Below are 11,686 nucleotides of genomic sequence, written 5' to 3'. Positions count from 1 at the left end.
CGGCTTTTTTCTTTTTGCTTATGTGGTGCTGAGGAATCAAACCCAGGGCCTCAGGCATGCAAGGCAAGCGCTCTACCACTGAGCCACCTTCCCAGCCCATGCAATATAATTGTGAGTGGGCTCCTCAGGAATAATCTTTCCATAAAGATACTAGTGATTACACCCACCCAGGGCGTCATTCTTGCTAGACAAGCACTTTACAACTTGATTGATCAGTCCAGGGGTTTGAACTCAGGGCCTGGGCTCTGTCCCTGAATCTCTGTGCTCAAGGCTACCACTCTACCACTGAGCCACAGCACCACTTCCAGCTTTTTCTGTTTATCTGGTACTAAGGAATCAAACCCAGGGCTTCATGCATGCTAGGCAAGTACTCTGCCCTTGTTTTGTTTTTGGAATAGGATCCCCTCACTTGCCTACGCTGACCTCAGTGTCACAGTCTTTTTCCCTCTGCCTCTTAAATAGCTGGAATTACATTTGTGTGCCATTATTCCTGGTTAAAAAAAACATAGATATTAAAAATCTGTGTTCAGTTGCTTTATTTTGTATATAGTCTTTTATGTTTGTTTTCCCTTATCATTATACCTGAGTGTTTATCTGTATTGTGTTGTTTTTTTGTTTTTTTAATCCCCCCCCCCCAGTGGCTTTTATTCATTTTATTTTGGAGCATATCTTACTAATGAACTTTTATAGAAACTGAAAGGATCCTTCAGGATCCTCCTAGGGGACCACACAAAGGCCAGCAGGCAGGCACAGGGGAAACATTATTGTAAGGTTTATTAGAGGGGCCTCATCTCCCCGGGAGAGGGAGCACATTGTGTCTGCCCCCATCCAAGTCATGGGTCGGTCTGGGGGAAGTGAGGTCAGGGGGAAGTGAGGGCAGAAGTGGGTTAAATGTGTGTGTGGATGGGTCTGGGTAGAGAGGGAGTGGCCATCTGTAGGGTGGGAACTCCAGGGCAGTGGGGAGCTCACCTTTGGGTGGGGCTGAAGACTAAAGGTGGGGATAAAACTAACAGAAACTTTTATTAGAAATTATAAAAAGTTGCCAGCCAGTGGCTCACGCCTGTAATCCTAGCTACTCAGGAATCTGAGCTCTGAGGATTGGGGTTCAAAGCCTGCCCAGGCAGGAAAGTTCCTGAGACTGTTTTCTACAATAAACCACCATAACACCGAAAGTGATGCTGTGGCTCAAGTGGTAGAGCACTAGCCTTGAGCTGAAGAGCTGAGGGACAGCGCCCAGGCCCAGAGTTCAAGTCCCATGAGTGAAGAAAAACAAAAAAAGAAATTATAAATAGTTAAATTCACAGTTATATCATCTTATAATATAAAAAGAGAATTTAGTTTTAGTGTCTAAGTCTGTTGATATGTGTTTGCTGGAACTACATTTTTAAAATTGTATTTTGGTAAATTGTGTGGCATTGATGTATACATAGTCTAGAATATAGTGTATACTATAGGGTCTGCAACTTAGTATCACCATAATTGTATCATTTTTCTCAAAAGTTTAAAATGAATAGTAAAAAATAAAACTTACTGTTGCTCTGTTACCTGTTTTTAAAGGAAATGGTAAGAGAAAACGTTCTGGAGAAGACTCTAAATGCTACCAGTGAGAAACTTAACTCAATTTATTTTCATACTACAAATGCTGAAAAAAGTGATTGTGACCAGACTGATTTCATAAAAGATGGGGAAGAGTCTCCTCATCAAAATAAGCATTTGCTATCTGATTTAGAAAGTGTTCTGCACAAGGATAGATGTTCAGATACTGAGACTCCTACAATTTCAATTAAGAAAGATATGGGCACTGAATCTTCAATGCCCACTAATGACGGCGGAATCAACTCCACTAATAATCTTTGGTCATCAAATAGTGGAAGGATAACCTGTGAATATCATGAGTCAGTTGAAAAGAGTAAGTGAATTATTTGCTCTTCTTAGATAAAAATAAAGAAATATAAAACATGGTTACACATTTTGAATAGGTTGTTTCCACATGGAGCTTGTCATTATTTCATATAAATACTTAAATGTTTTATGGGTTTTAAAGATTTTTTTAGTTATATACTGTTAATACAGGATTTTTGCTCAGAAATAGTACCTTTAAGCAAGTAAGTGTATCATTTGTGTTTTTTTTGGCAATACTGGAGATTGAATTGAGGGCCTCACATGTGGTAGGTAGGCACTCTACCACTTAAGCCACCCCTCCAGCATAGTATTTTTGTTTTTTTGTGTTCTTTTCTGTTATTTCTCATTTTCTACTACAAACTTTTGTAAGTAAGCCTGGCTTGTTTTAGTCACAGAAGTACTTTTTTGCAGGGAGAGATGGATTTTTCTTTTTCTGTGTGTGTGTGTGTGTGTGTGTGTGTCTTTTTCTGTGTGTGTGTGTTAGTACTATGGCTTGAAGTTGGGGTCTGGATACTGTCCCTTAGGTTTCTTGCTCAAGACTAGAACCCTGTATCTTGAGCCACAACTCTACTTCTGGCTTCTTTGTAGTTAATTTGAGGTAAGAGTCTCATGAACTTTTCTACCTGGACTGGCTTTGAGCCATGGTCCTCAGATGTCAGTCTCCTGAGTAGCTAGGATTATAGGCATGAGCCACCAGCACCTACCTGTATTTCCCTTTTTCTGTCTAGTTTTGGAGAGTCTTACGTACTATTGATAGCCAAAGTAGTTACAAAAAATTTATTTGGAGATGTATAACTTTAATTACTACATATGTCATTGGATGTTTTTGGAATTTAATTTTTAGAAAGAGATCTTTCAGAAAATGTGGTCTATCAAAATGAAGAGGGCAAATGGGTCACTGACCTTGCCTATTATACATCTTTTGATAACAAACAAGATTTACAGATGTCTCCAAATGATGGGATAAATGAAGATTTCAGATCTGGTTGTAAGTATTTAGATAATCATGGTTTTATTGTTGTTGTTTTTGTTTTTTTTGTTTTGTTTTTGGTGCCACTATCAGGGTTTGAATTCAGAGCCTCATGCAGTAGCTCAGCTTTTTCCCTTATGTCTGGCATGATTTTATTTTTCTGTTACTTTTCTTCCATCATTTCTACCACTCTTCTTCACTTTTGCTCTAGAATGGACTTTGGTAACTGCACAGTTCATTATGCTCAGGAGAGAATTTTAAAATAGAACAAGGAAAGCTTTTAAAGCCCTTTACAATCTTGCAAGAACATGGGTCTTAAAAGGAATCAAAGGAATGCTGTTGTGACTTACTGTCTTTGCCTAAGGAAACAATTATAACTGACAGACCCAAGCCTATTTTTCCTATATAAAATAGTGAATAGCTTTCAGAATATGATTATATTCCAGAAAGAAAATTTAATGTGGCTGAACAAAACAAACAATATCACAATCTCAGAAAGAAAGCAATCTCAGAATATCATCACAAACAAATTAGTACAATCCAAGTGGTTATCTTGCTGGGTGCCAGTCTTCTAGAAACTAAGGATTGTGGTTTAAAGCTAGCCTGGGTAGAAAAGTCCATGAGATTTTATGTCCAAAATAACTTGTGTGAAGTAATAGGGCTAGAGGTGTGGCTCAAATGACAGAATACCATCTAAGCAGTAAACAAACAAATAATATCTTTACCATTGTATTAATTGAAGAAAAACTAAAAGCATTTCTCCTAAATTTAGGAGCAAGGGTGTCTCCTTTTCTTCTTTTTCATTCAATATAAAGTGCTTGAAATTTTAGCCAGACCAAGAAGGCAAGAAATTAAAGGAATACAAATAGGAAAGGAAGATATCACATTATCCCTGCTTATAAATGACAGAATCATTTATAAGACCCCAAATACTTGACCAGAAAACTCTTAATGTAATAAAATGCATTGCACAAAGAAGCAGAATACAAAATTAATATATGTATATATTATATTTCTATATATATATATTTCTATATACCAATGACGAACATGCTGAAAAATGAGAAATGCAGATCCATTCATAATATCCTCAAAAGAAATTAAGTACTTAGGAATAAATAAGCCTGACCTGGGAGGTGAAAGATCTTTACAATGAAAGCTATAAAATACTGAACTAAAAAAATAAGAAGGAGCCAGACACTGGTTGCTCATACCTGTAATTCTAGCTATGAGGCCTGAAGATTGTGGTTCAAAGCCAGACCAGGCAGGAAAGTCCAATAAACTACTCAGGAAAAGCCAGAAGTGGTGCTGTGGCTCACCTGGTAGAGCTCTAGCCTTGATCAAAAGAAGCTCAAGCACAGTGCCCAAGCCTAGAGTTCAAGCCCAAGACCAGCAAAAAAAAAAAAAGAAAAAGAAATTAAGATATTAGAAGATGGAAAGACATCCCAGGGATGTTCATCAATCAGCTGAATTTAATATTGTGAGAATGAGTATATTACCAAAAATGAACTGTAGATTCAATGTAATCCCCATCAAAATTCTAGTGACATTATTCACAGAAATAGAAGAACATCCTAAAGTTTACATGGAAGCACAAAAATCCCAAATAACCAAAGAAATCCTGACTAAAAAGAGCAATGTTGGAGGTATCACAGTTCTTGACTACAGAGCTATATTAAAAACTGCATAGTATTCACACCAAAACAGATGCTTAGATCAATGCAATAGAAGAGAAGACCCAGAGAAAAGCCCATGCAGCCCATCTGATTTTCAGCAAGTCTCTAAAGCATACATTGGAGTAAAGGCTGCTTCTTAAACAAATGGTATTGGGAAAACTGGATATCCATATGAAGAAGACTGAAACTAAATGTCTCTATTTCACACTGTTCAATAAGAAATTTAAAACATAAAATTTAACTACTTTGATAGTTCATTGGAGATAAGAATCTCATGGACTTTATTACTGCCCAGGGGCTGGCTTCAAATTGTGATTTTCCCATCTCAGTCTCCTGAGTAGCTAGGATTACAGCTGTGAATTACTGGTTCCCAGCTGATTAATCTTTTACAAATAAAAAACTTAGTTGTAAAGCCTTTTGGCAAATCGTGGCTTATTGTCAAGTGATGTAATCAATCATAGTAGCATGTTCATTAGCAAAAATTTGACAATCATAATCACGAAAACATTCTTTTTGTATTTTTTTTAGGTAAAGCCTTTTAATTTTTTTTTTTCAGTCGGTCGTGGGGCTTGAACTCTGGGACTGAGTGCTGTCCCTCAGCTCTTCAGTCAAGGCCAGTGCTCTACTACTTGAGCTACAGAGCCACTTCCGGTTTTCTGGTGGTTTATTGGAGATAAGAGTTTATGGACTTTTCTTGCTGGGCTGGCTTTGAACCTTGATCCTCAGATCTCAGCCTCTTGAGTAGCTAGGATTATAGGCATGAGCCACCTGCGCCTGACTAAGCCTTTTAATTTTAATTTTATTTGTTTATTTATTTTTTGTTGGTTGTGGGTCTTGAACTCTGAGTCTGGATGCTGCCCTCAACTCTTCAGCTCAAAGCAAGTGCTCTCCCACATGAGCCACAGCACCACTTCTGGTTTTCTGGTGGTTAATTGGAGATAAGAATCTCACAGACTTTCCTGCCCGGGCAGGCTTTGAACCGAGATCCTCAGATCTCAGCCTTCTGAGTAGCTAGGATTACAGGCATGAGCCACTGATGTCTGGCTGTTTTTTTTTTTTGGGGGGGGGGGTCCGGTCATGGGGCCTGAACTCTGGGCCTGGGCGCTGTCCCTCAGCTCTTCAGCTCAAAGCCAGCGCTCTACCACTGAGCCACCTTCCCAGCCCCTGATGTCTGGCTTTTATTTTAATATTTTCTTCAGTTATTCAAATTAATTGCTATTCAACAAAGCGGTTTACGAATACTGTGCATCTTGATTACTTGTTACCCCTTTTATTATTCTCCCCTTCCTAACCCAATCCCTTCCCTCAGTTTTCTTCATTTTGCAGGATATGCGTTGCCTGTTATGATTGTATTCTCTTCCCTTCCTCTCTTTACTTGATAGAAATTTCTGCAGATACATAAGCCATGTGAATCCAAGTTTCACATACTTTGAAAAAACTGCTTTCCATGATATTTTGTTTTCCTAACTTGTATATACGTGTTTGTTTAATGTGATATGTAAATTTAAATTCTTATTTCTTTTAAGCTGAAGCATTGGATTTGATTGCACGAGATGAAGAAGAATTTAATAAAGAGCATCAGTTTGTACAGGTTTGTAACATTTACTCTAAAGCTCAAAAGTTTTTGTTTATTAATTTAAATATAGGCAAAATGTTTATTTCTTTCCAAATAATAATATCTTTTTTTTTGTTTTTGTTTTTGTTAAGACAACGTCTTTTTTCTTTATTATGCTAGTCTTAAGGCTTTAGGGCCTGGGTGCTGTCCTTGACCCTTTTACTCAAGGTTAGTGCTCTACTAATTGAGCCATAGCTCTACTTTTGGCCTTTTGGTAGTAATTTGGAGATAAGAGGCTGATGGACCTTCCTGCCCAGTCTGGCTTTGAACCATGATCCTCAGATCTCAGCTTCCTGTGTAACTAGGATTACAGTTGTGAAGCTACTGTGTCCAGCTATGGTTAAGACAGCTTCTGCTTTATTCTTCTATATTATTGAAGATAGTATATATATGTATATATATATACATATACATATATATGTATATATAATATTATATATATGAGAAGCTGGGTGCTGCTGCTTCTGCTTCTTCTCCTTCTCCTTCCCCTTTCTTCTTCCCCTTCCCCTTTCTTTTTCTCCTTCTTACATGATGAGAAGCTGGGTGCTACTGCTGCTGCTTCTTCTCCTTCTCCTTCCCCTTTCTTCTTCTCCTTCCCCTTTCTTCTCCTTCTTACATGATGAGAAGCTGGGTGCTACTGCTGCTGCTGCTGCTTCTTTCTTCTTCTTCTTTCTTCTTCTTTCCTCTTCTTCTTCTTCCTCTTCCTCCTCTTCTTCTTTCTTCTTCTTCCTTCTTCTTTCTTCTTCCTTCTTCTTTCTTCTTCTTCTTTCTTCTTCCTCTTCCGCTTCTTCCTCTTCCTCTTCTTCCTCTACTTCCTCTACTTCTTCTTCCTCTTCCTCTTCTCCTTCTTCTGCCTGTCCTGGGGCTTTGAACTCAGGACCTGGGCACTGTCTCTGAGCTTCTTTTGCTCAAGGCTAGCACTCTACCACTTGAGCCACAGCTCTACCTCTGGCCTTTTCTATTTATGTGGTACTGAGGAATCTATCCCAGTGCTTCATGCATGCTAGGTAAGCACTCTACCACTAAGCTACATTCCCAGCCCCTGGATACTTCTTTTTAAGAGACAGCATCTTGATTTTTATTTGGGCTCATCTCGACTGTGATCCACCTATTTACACTTCTTATTGTTGCTGGAATGACCTATGTGCCCCACTGTTCCAGCTATTAGTTGAGATGAGTTCTTACAAACCTATGAGCTGGCTTTGAAATACAGTCTTCCTGATCTTTACTTCTTTAGTAGCTTGGATTACAGGTGTGAGACATCAGCATCTGGACAAGATATATCTGTATATCTACATGTATCTCTCTCTATATATATATTTGATTTACCTAAAATTGCTTTAAAAGCATGTATAGCTATTTTTGTATTCTTTAAAAAGTATTTTTTTTTTTTTTTGGGTCCGGTCATGGGGCCTGGGCACTGTCCCTCAGCTCTTTAGTTCAAGGCTAGCGCTCTACCACTTGAGTCACAGCACCACTTCTGGCTTTTTTGTTTTTGCTTATGTAGTGCTGAGGAATCGAACCCAGGGCCTCAGGCATGCAAGGCAAGTGCTCTACCACTGAGCCACCTTCCCAGCCCCTAAAAAGTATTTTTAAAAGAAGTAATCCTGTTTGATTTTAGTGGAGATATAAGCTTTCTAAAGATTCTGATTTGAGATGGTGTTGTGTATGTTAAGACTATGCTTATTGTAATGTAAGTATTTAAATATGAATGTTTTTGGTGGGGGAGGGTCCGGTCGTGGGGCCTGAACTCTGGACCTGGGCGTTGTCCCTCAGCTCTTTAGCTCAAGGCTAGTGCTCTACCACTTGAGCCATAGCGCCACTTCCGGCTTTTTTTTCTTTTTGGCTTATGTGGTGCTGAGGAATCGAACCCAAGGCCTCAGGCATGCAAGGCAAGCGCTCTACCATTGAGCCACCTTCCCTGCCCAATATGAGTTTTTTTTAATGAATGCCATTAACTGCTTTTTCTGAATTTGTCCAGATGTTTGGATAATGTTTTAAAAATGTGAAAATTGAAATTTAATGAACTTGAAAGTTGTTTTTAGTTTCTCATATTAGGATACTCAAGAGACAAGTTGCTAGAGTAAAAAAAAATTTTTTTCTTTCTTCTTAGGCAGAAAACATAGATGTTCAGAACATTTCAGCTACATTTGGGGATTCATCCTGGGTAGCTACAATTAATAATAATCTGTTGAAGAAATCACATAATACATCAGAATTTGACAAAGATGATGCCAGTTATTTACGCCTGTCACTAGGAGAGTTCTTTGCTGAAAGATCTGAAGCTCTTGGTTGCCTTGGTGCTGGTAATAGTGAGAAAAGAGTAAGTATGGAATTTGCTGGAATTGATGACAATTACTGATATATTAAGATCATTTTTAGTTGCTATAACAAAATATACAAGATATGAAGAAAATATACAGTTATGAAGAAAAGTTTGTTTTTGTTCCTTCACAGTTCAGGATTAGGTGACCACATCTCATCGGTTTCTGCTGAGGGCCTGTTCTGTAATGTCCTCTAATATAGCTACTCTGATTAGAGAAGTAAGTGCAGGTAGTTTAGGCATATGGGTGAGATAGAAAGGGAGTAAGAGAAAGCCAAAGGAGCCAAACTAAGTCTCCTACTACAACAGATCCACTCTTTAGAACTACATTAATCCCTTCAAGTGGCCCATGCCTCATAACCTTCTGAAAGGCTTCACTATCTTTTGATATTGTGAGTATTGGGGATCAGATTTTAGCACTAGTTTTGGTGAGAACAAAACATATTCAAACCATAATTATAGAATTTGTGCCGGGTGCTGGTGGCTCACGCCTGTAATCCTAGCTACTCAGGAGTCTGAGATCTGAGGATCACAGTTCAAAGCCAGCTCAGCAGGAAAGTCCATGAGACTTCTATCTCCAATAAAGCACTAGAAAACCAGAAGTGGCGGTGTTGCTCAAGTGGTAGAGTGCTCGCCTTGAGCTAAAGAGCACAGGGACAGTGCCTGCACCCAGAGTTCAAGCCCCACGACCAACCAAAAAAAAAAAATTTTGTATTTTGAGGGCTGGGAAGGTGGCTCAGTGGTAGAGTGCTTGCCTTGCATGCATGAGGCCCTGGGTTCGATTCCTCAGTACCACATAAGCAGAAAAAGCCAGAAGTGGTGCTGTGGCTCAAGTGGTAGAGTGCTAGCCTTGAGCTGAAGAGCTGAGGGACAGTGCCCAGGCCCAGAGTTCAAGCCCCACGACCAACCAAAAAAAGAATTTGTATTTTGAATGTTTCGATGGTATACCTAGAGCATAGTAATTGTAGAGAGGGAATGGGGCATGATAGCCTAGTACTTAAAAGCTTAAACTTTTATGGTTAGACATGATTCAGGTTCTAAGTCTTAACTAGTTCTATAATTTTGAATCATTTATTTAATTATCTGGGCCTTGTTTTTCCCACTTCTAAAATGGGATGCTGTTTCAGATGATGTTTTAAGAATTAAATGTGATGATGCATGTGAAGTATTTAGCACTAAACATGTTGAAAGAATTTGTTGCTATTGTATTGGTGGGAAAAATTCTAAAAGTCATTTTTTCTCCATCCTAAAAGATGTTTTGAAATTCAGGAGGGTTTTGATTTAATAAAATTTAATAATACATAGGAAAAATTATTCATATAGTGAGTGATAAGTACTTCAAAGAATAAGTGAGAAGATATTTTCACTTTGCAGTTAAGAATGATGTCTGAGGGCTGAGATATAGCTCAATGGCAAAGCAGTTGCCTAACAAGTACAATGTCCTGGGTCTGATTCCCCAGTACCAAAAAAATAAAAGAAAAAATACAGTTTTAAAAAAAAAAAGAATGATGTCTAAGGGATGACATTAAACTGGCATCTATCTACATGGCATAAAATAGGCAGTTGCTCAAAGATCTAGAGAAGCAGTATTCCCAACCAAGGAAGACGATGTATGAGGCCCAGAGTTTAGAATGAGGCCTAGTGCATTGAAGGCAGACGGAGCTAATGTGAGTGGACATGAATTAGAATTGTCTACTGAAGGCACATAACTAATAGGGGGTGCAGGGACTAGAGTAGTTCACTGAAGGCATGTAGAACTAACGTGAGGGGCTATAATAGAGGTAGAGGGCAGATAGAGTGGAATAATATTGTATGATTACTTACAAGGACCTGATTATGAGAGCTCCTTGTAGGAGTTGGGTTGTATCTCAGAAGGTTCCCAGGTTCCTCTACAGTAGTAACAGGATGTTACTATCTTTATGAGGGCAGGGTGGAGAAAGGTAAAGTAGAGGAGAAATAGAAACAGGAATATGCTTAATAGAAGGGAAGAGAGGTGGTGAAAATGGGATTATGATGATCAAAAGTAGAAGTATTCAAGATTTATCCTGAGGATTTGCTGGTAAATTCTATATGGGGAATTAGGGATATTGGACAGGGTATTTCTTTTTTTTTTTTCTTTTTTTGGTCGGTCGTGGGGCTTGAACTCTGGGCCTGGGCGCTGTCCTTTAGCTCTTCAGCTCAAGGCGAGCACTCTACCACTTGAGCTACAGCGCCACTTCCGGTTTTCTGGTGGTTTATTGGAGATAGGAGTCTCATGGTCTCTCCTGCCCGGGCTGGCTTTGAACCGCCATCCTCAGATCTCAGCCTCCTGAGTAGCTAGGATTACAGGGTGAGCCACCAGCGCCCGGCTTAGACAGGGTATTTCTTAAAGTTGAAGTCAAGAAGAATAACTTTGTTTACTGTTACTATGACTAAAAATGGCTAAGATCAACTTGAGAGGAAAAAGGATTTATTTTGGCTCATGATTTCAGCGGTATCAGTCTGGAGGCTTAGGCCTATTGCTTTGGGCAACATTACTGTGACAGCATAGTAGTATGTTGACAACACTGTAGTACGTATGTCATGGTAGGAACACATTGTAAAAGAATCTGTTCAGCATGGGATAGCCAGGAAGCAAGACTTGGGAAGGGTTAACTTCCCACCTGGCTCCATTTCTACCCCAATTCTACCACCTCCTAGTAGTAACATAGATTGGGGACTTAGTTCATGGATCTTTAGATGTTTACTGTGGCAGTGTATAATTTCAAAGTAATAGATGTAGTACTAGAAATCACAGTTAATATAACAAGTTTGGAACTGTAAAATAAAAAATACTTCAGAGGTAGATTAGTTTGAGATTCTGAGGGAATTAACTGAATTCCTACTGTATCCTTTTTTTTCCCCTTCTCTTTTTGGTCAGTACTAGGGCTTGAACTTGGGATTTTGTGCTCTTGCTTGAGACAAGCTAGCTTGCTCATGGCCTATGCTCTACCACCTGAGCCATGCCTCCCCTTTTTGCTGGTTAATTAGAGTCTCACAGCCTTTTTTTTTTTTTTAATTTTTTATTGTAAAGATACTATACAGAGGGTTACAGTTACATGAGTGAGGTAATGAATATACTTCCTCTTGAACATTGTTAGCCCCTCCATTGTTTTCCCCCTACCATCCCCTCCCTCCCTCCCTTCCCCGAAGTTCTTTTTTTTCTTGATTGTGATTAAGTG

The 11,686-nt window shown here is 38.9% G+C and overlaps 1 protein-coding gene across 1 annotated transcript in view; it reads left to right on the top strand.

The window, feature by feature from the left end:
• The window catches only part of Cep192 (centrosomal protein 192kDa), a 129,975-nt gene that overhangs the window by 24,108 nt on the left and 94,181 nt on the right, over positions 1 to 11,686 (top strand). The window contains exons 11-14 of the mRNA XM_013027142.1: positions 1,558 to 1,909; positions 2,747 to 2,890; positions 6,075 to 6,139; positions 8,277 to 8,486. Of these exons, the coding sequence (XP_012882596.1) occupies positions 1,558 to 1,909; positions 2,747 to 2,890; positions 6,075 to 6,139; positions 8,277 to 8,486 (771 nt within the window). The remainder of the gene's footprint in view (positions 1 to 1,557; positions 1,910 to 2,746; positions 2,891 to 6,074; positions 6,140 to 8,276; positions 8,487 to 11,686) is intronic.

Source organism: Dipodomys ordii, unplaced genomic scaffold (assembly GCF_000151885.1).
Source record: "Dipodomys ordii isolate 6190 unplaced genomic scaffold, Dord_2.0 Scaffold100, whole genome shotgun sequence".
Lineage (NCBI taxonomy): Eukaryota > Metazoa > Chordata > Mammalia > Rodentia > Heteromyidae > Dipodomys > Dipodomys ordii.
The sequence above is the reverse complement of the archived record's forward strand: the minus strand, read 5'-3'. Positions and strand labels throughout refer to the sequence as shown.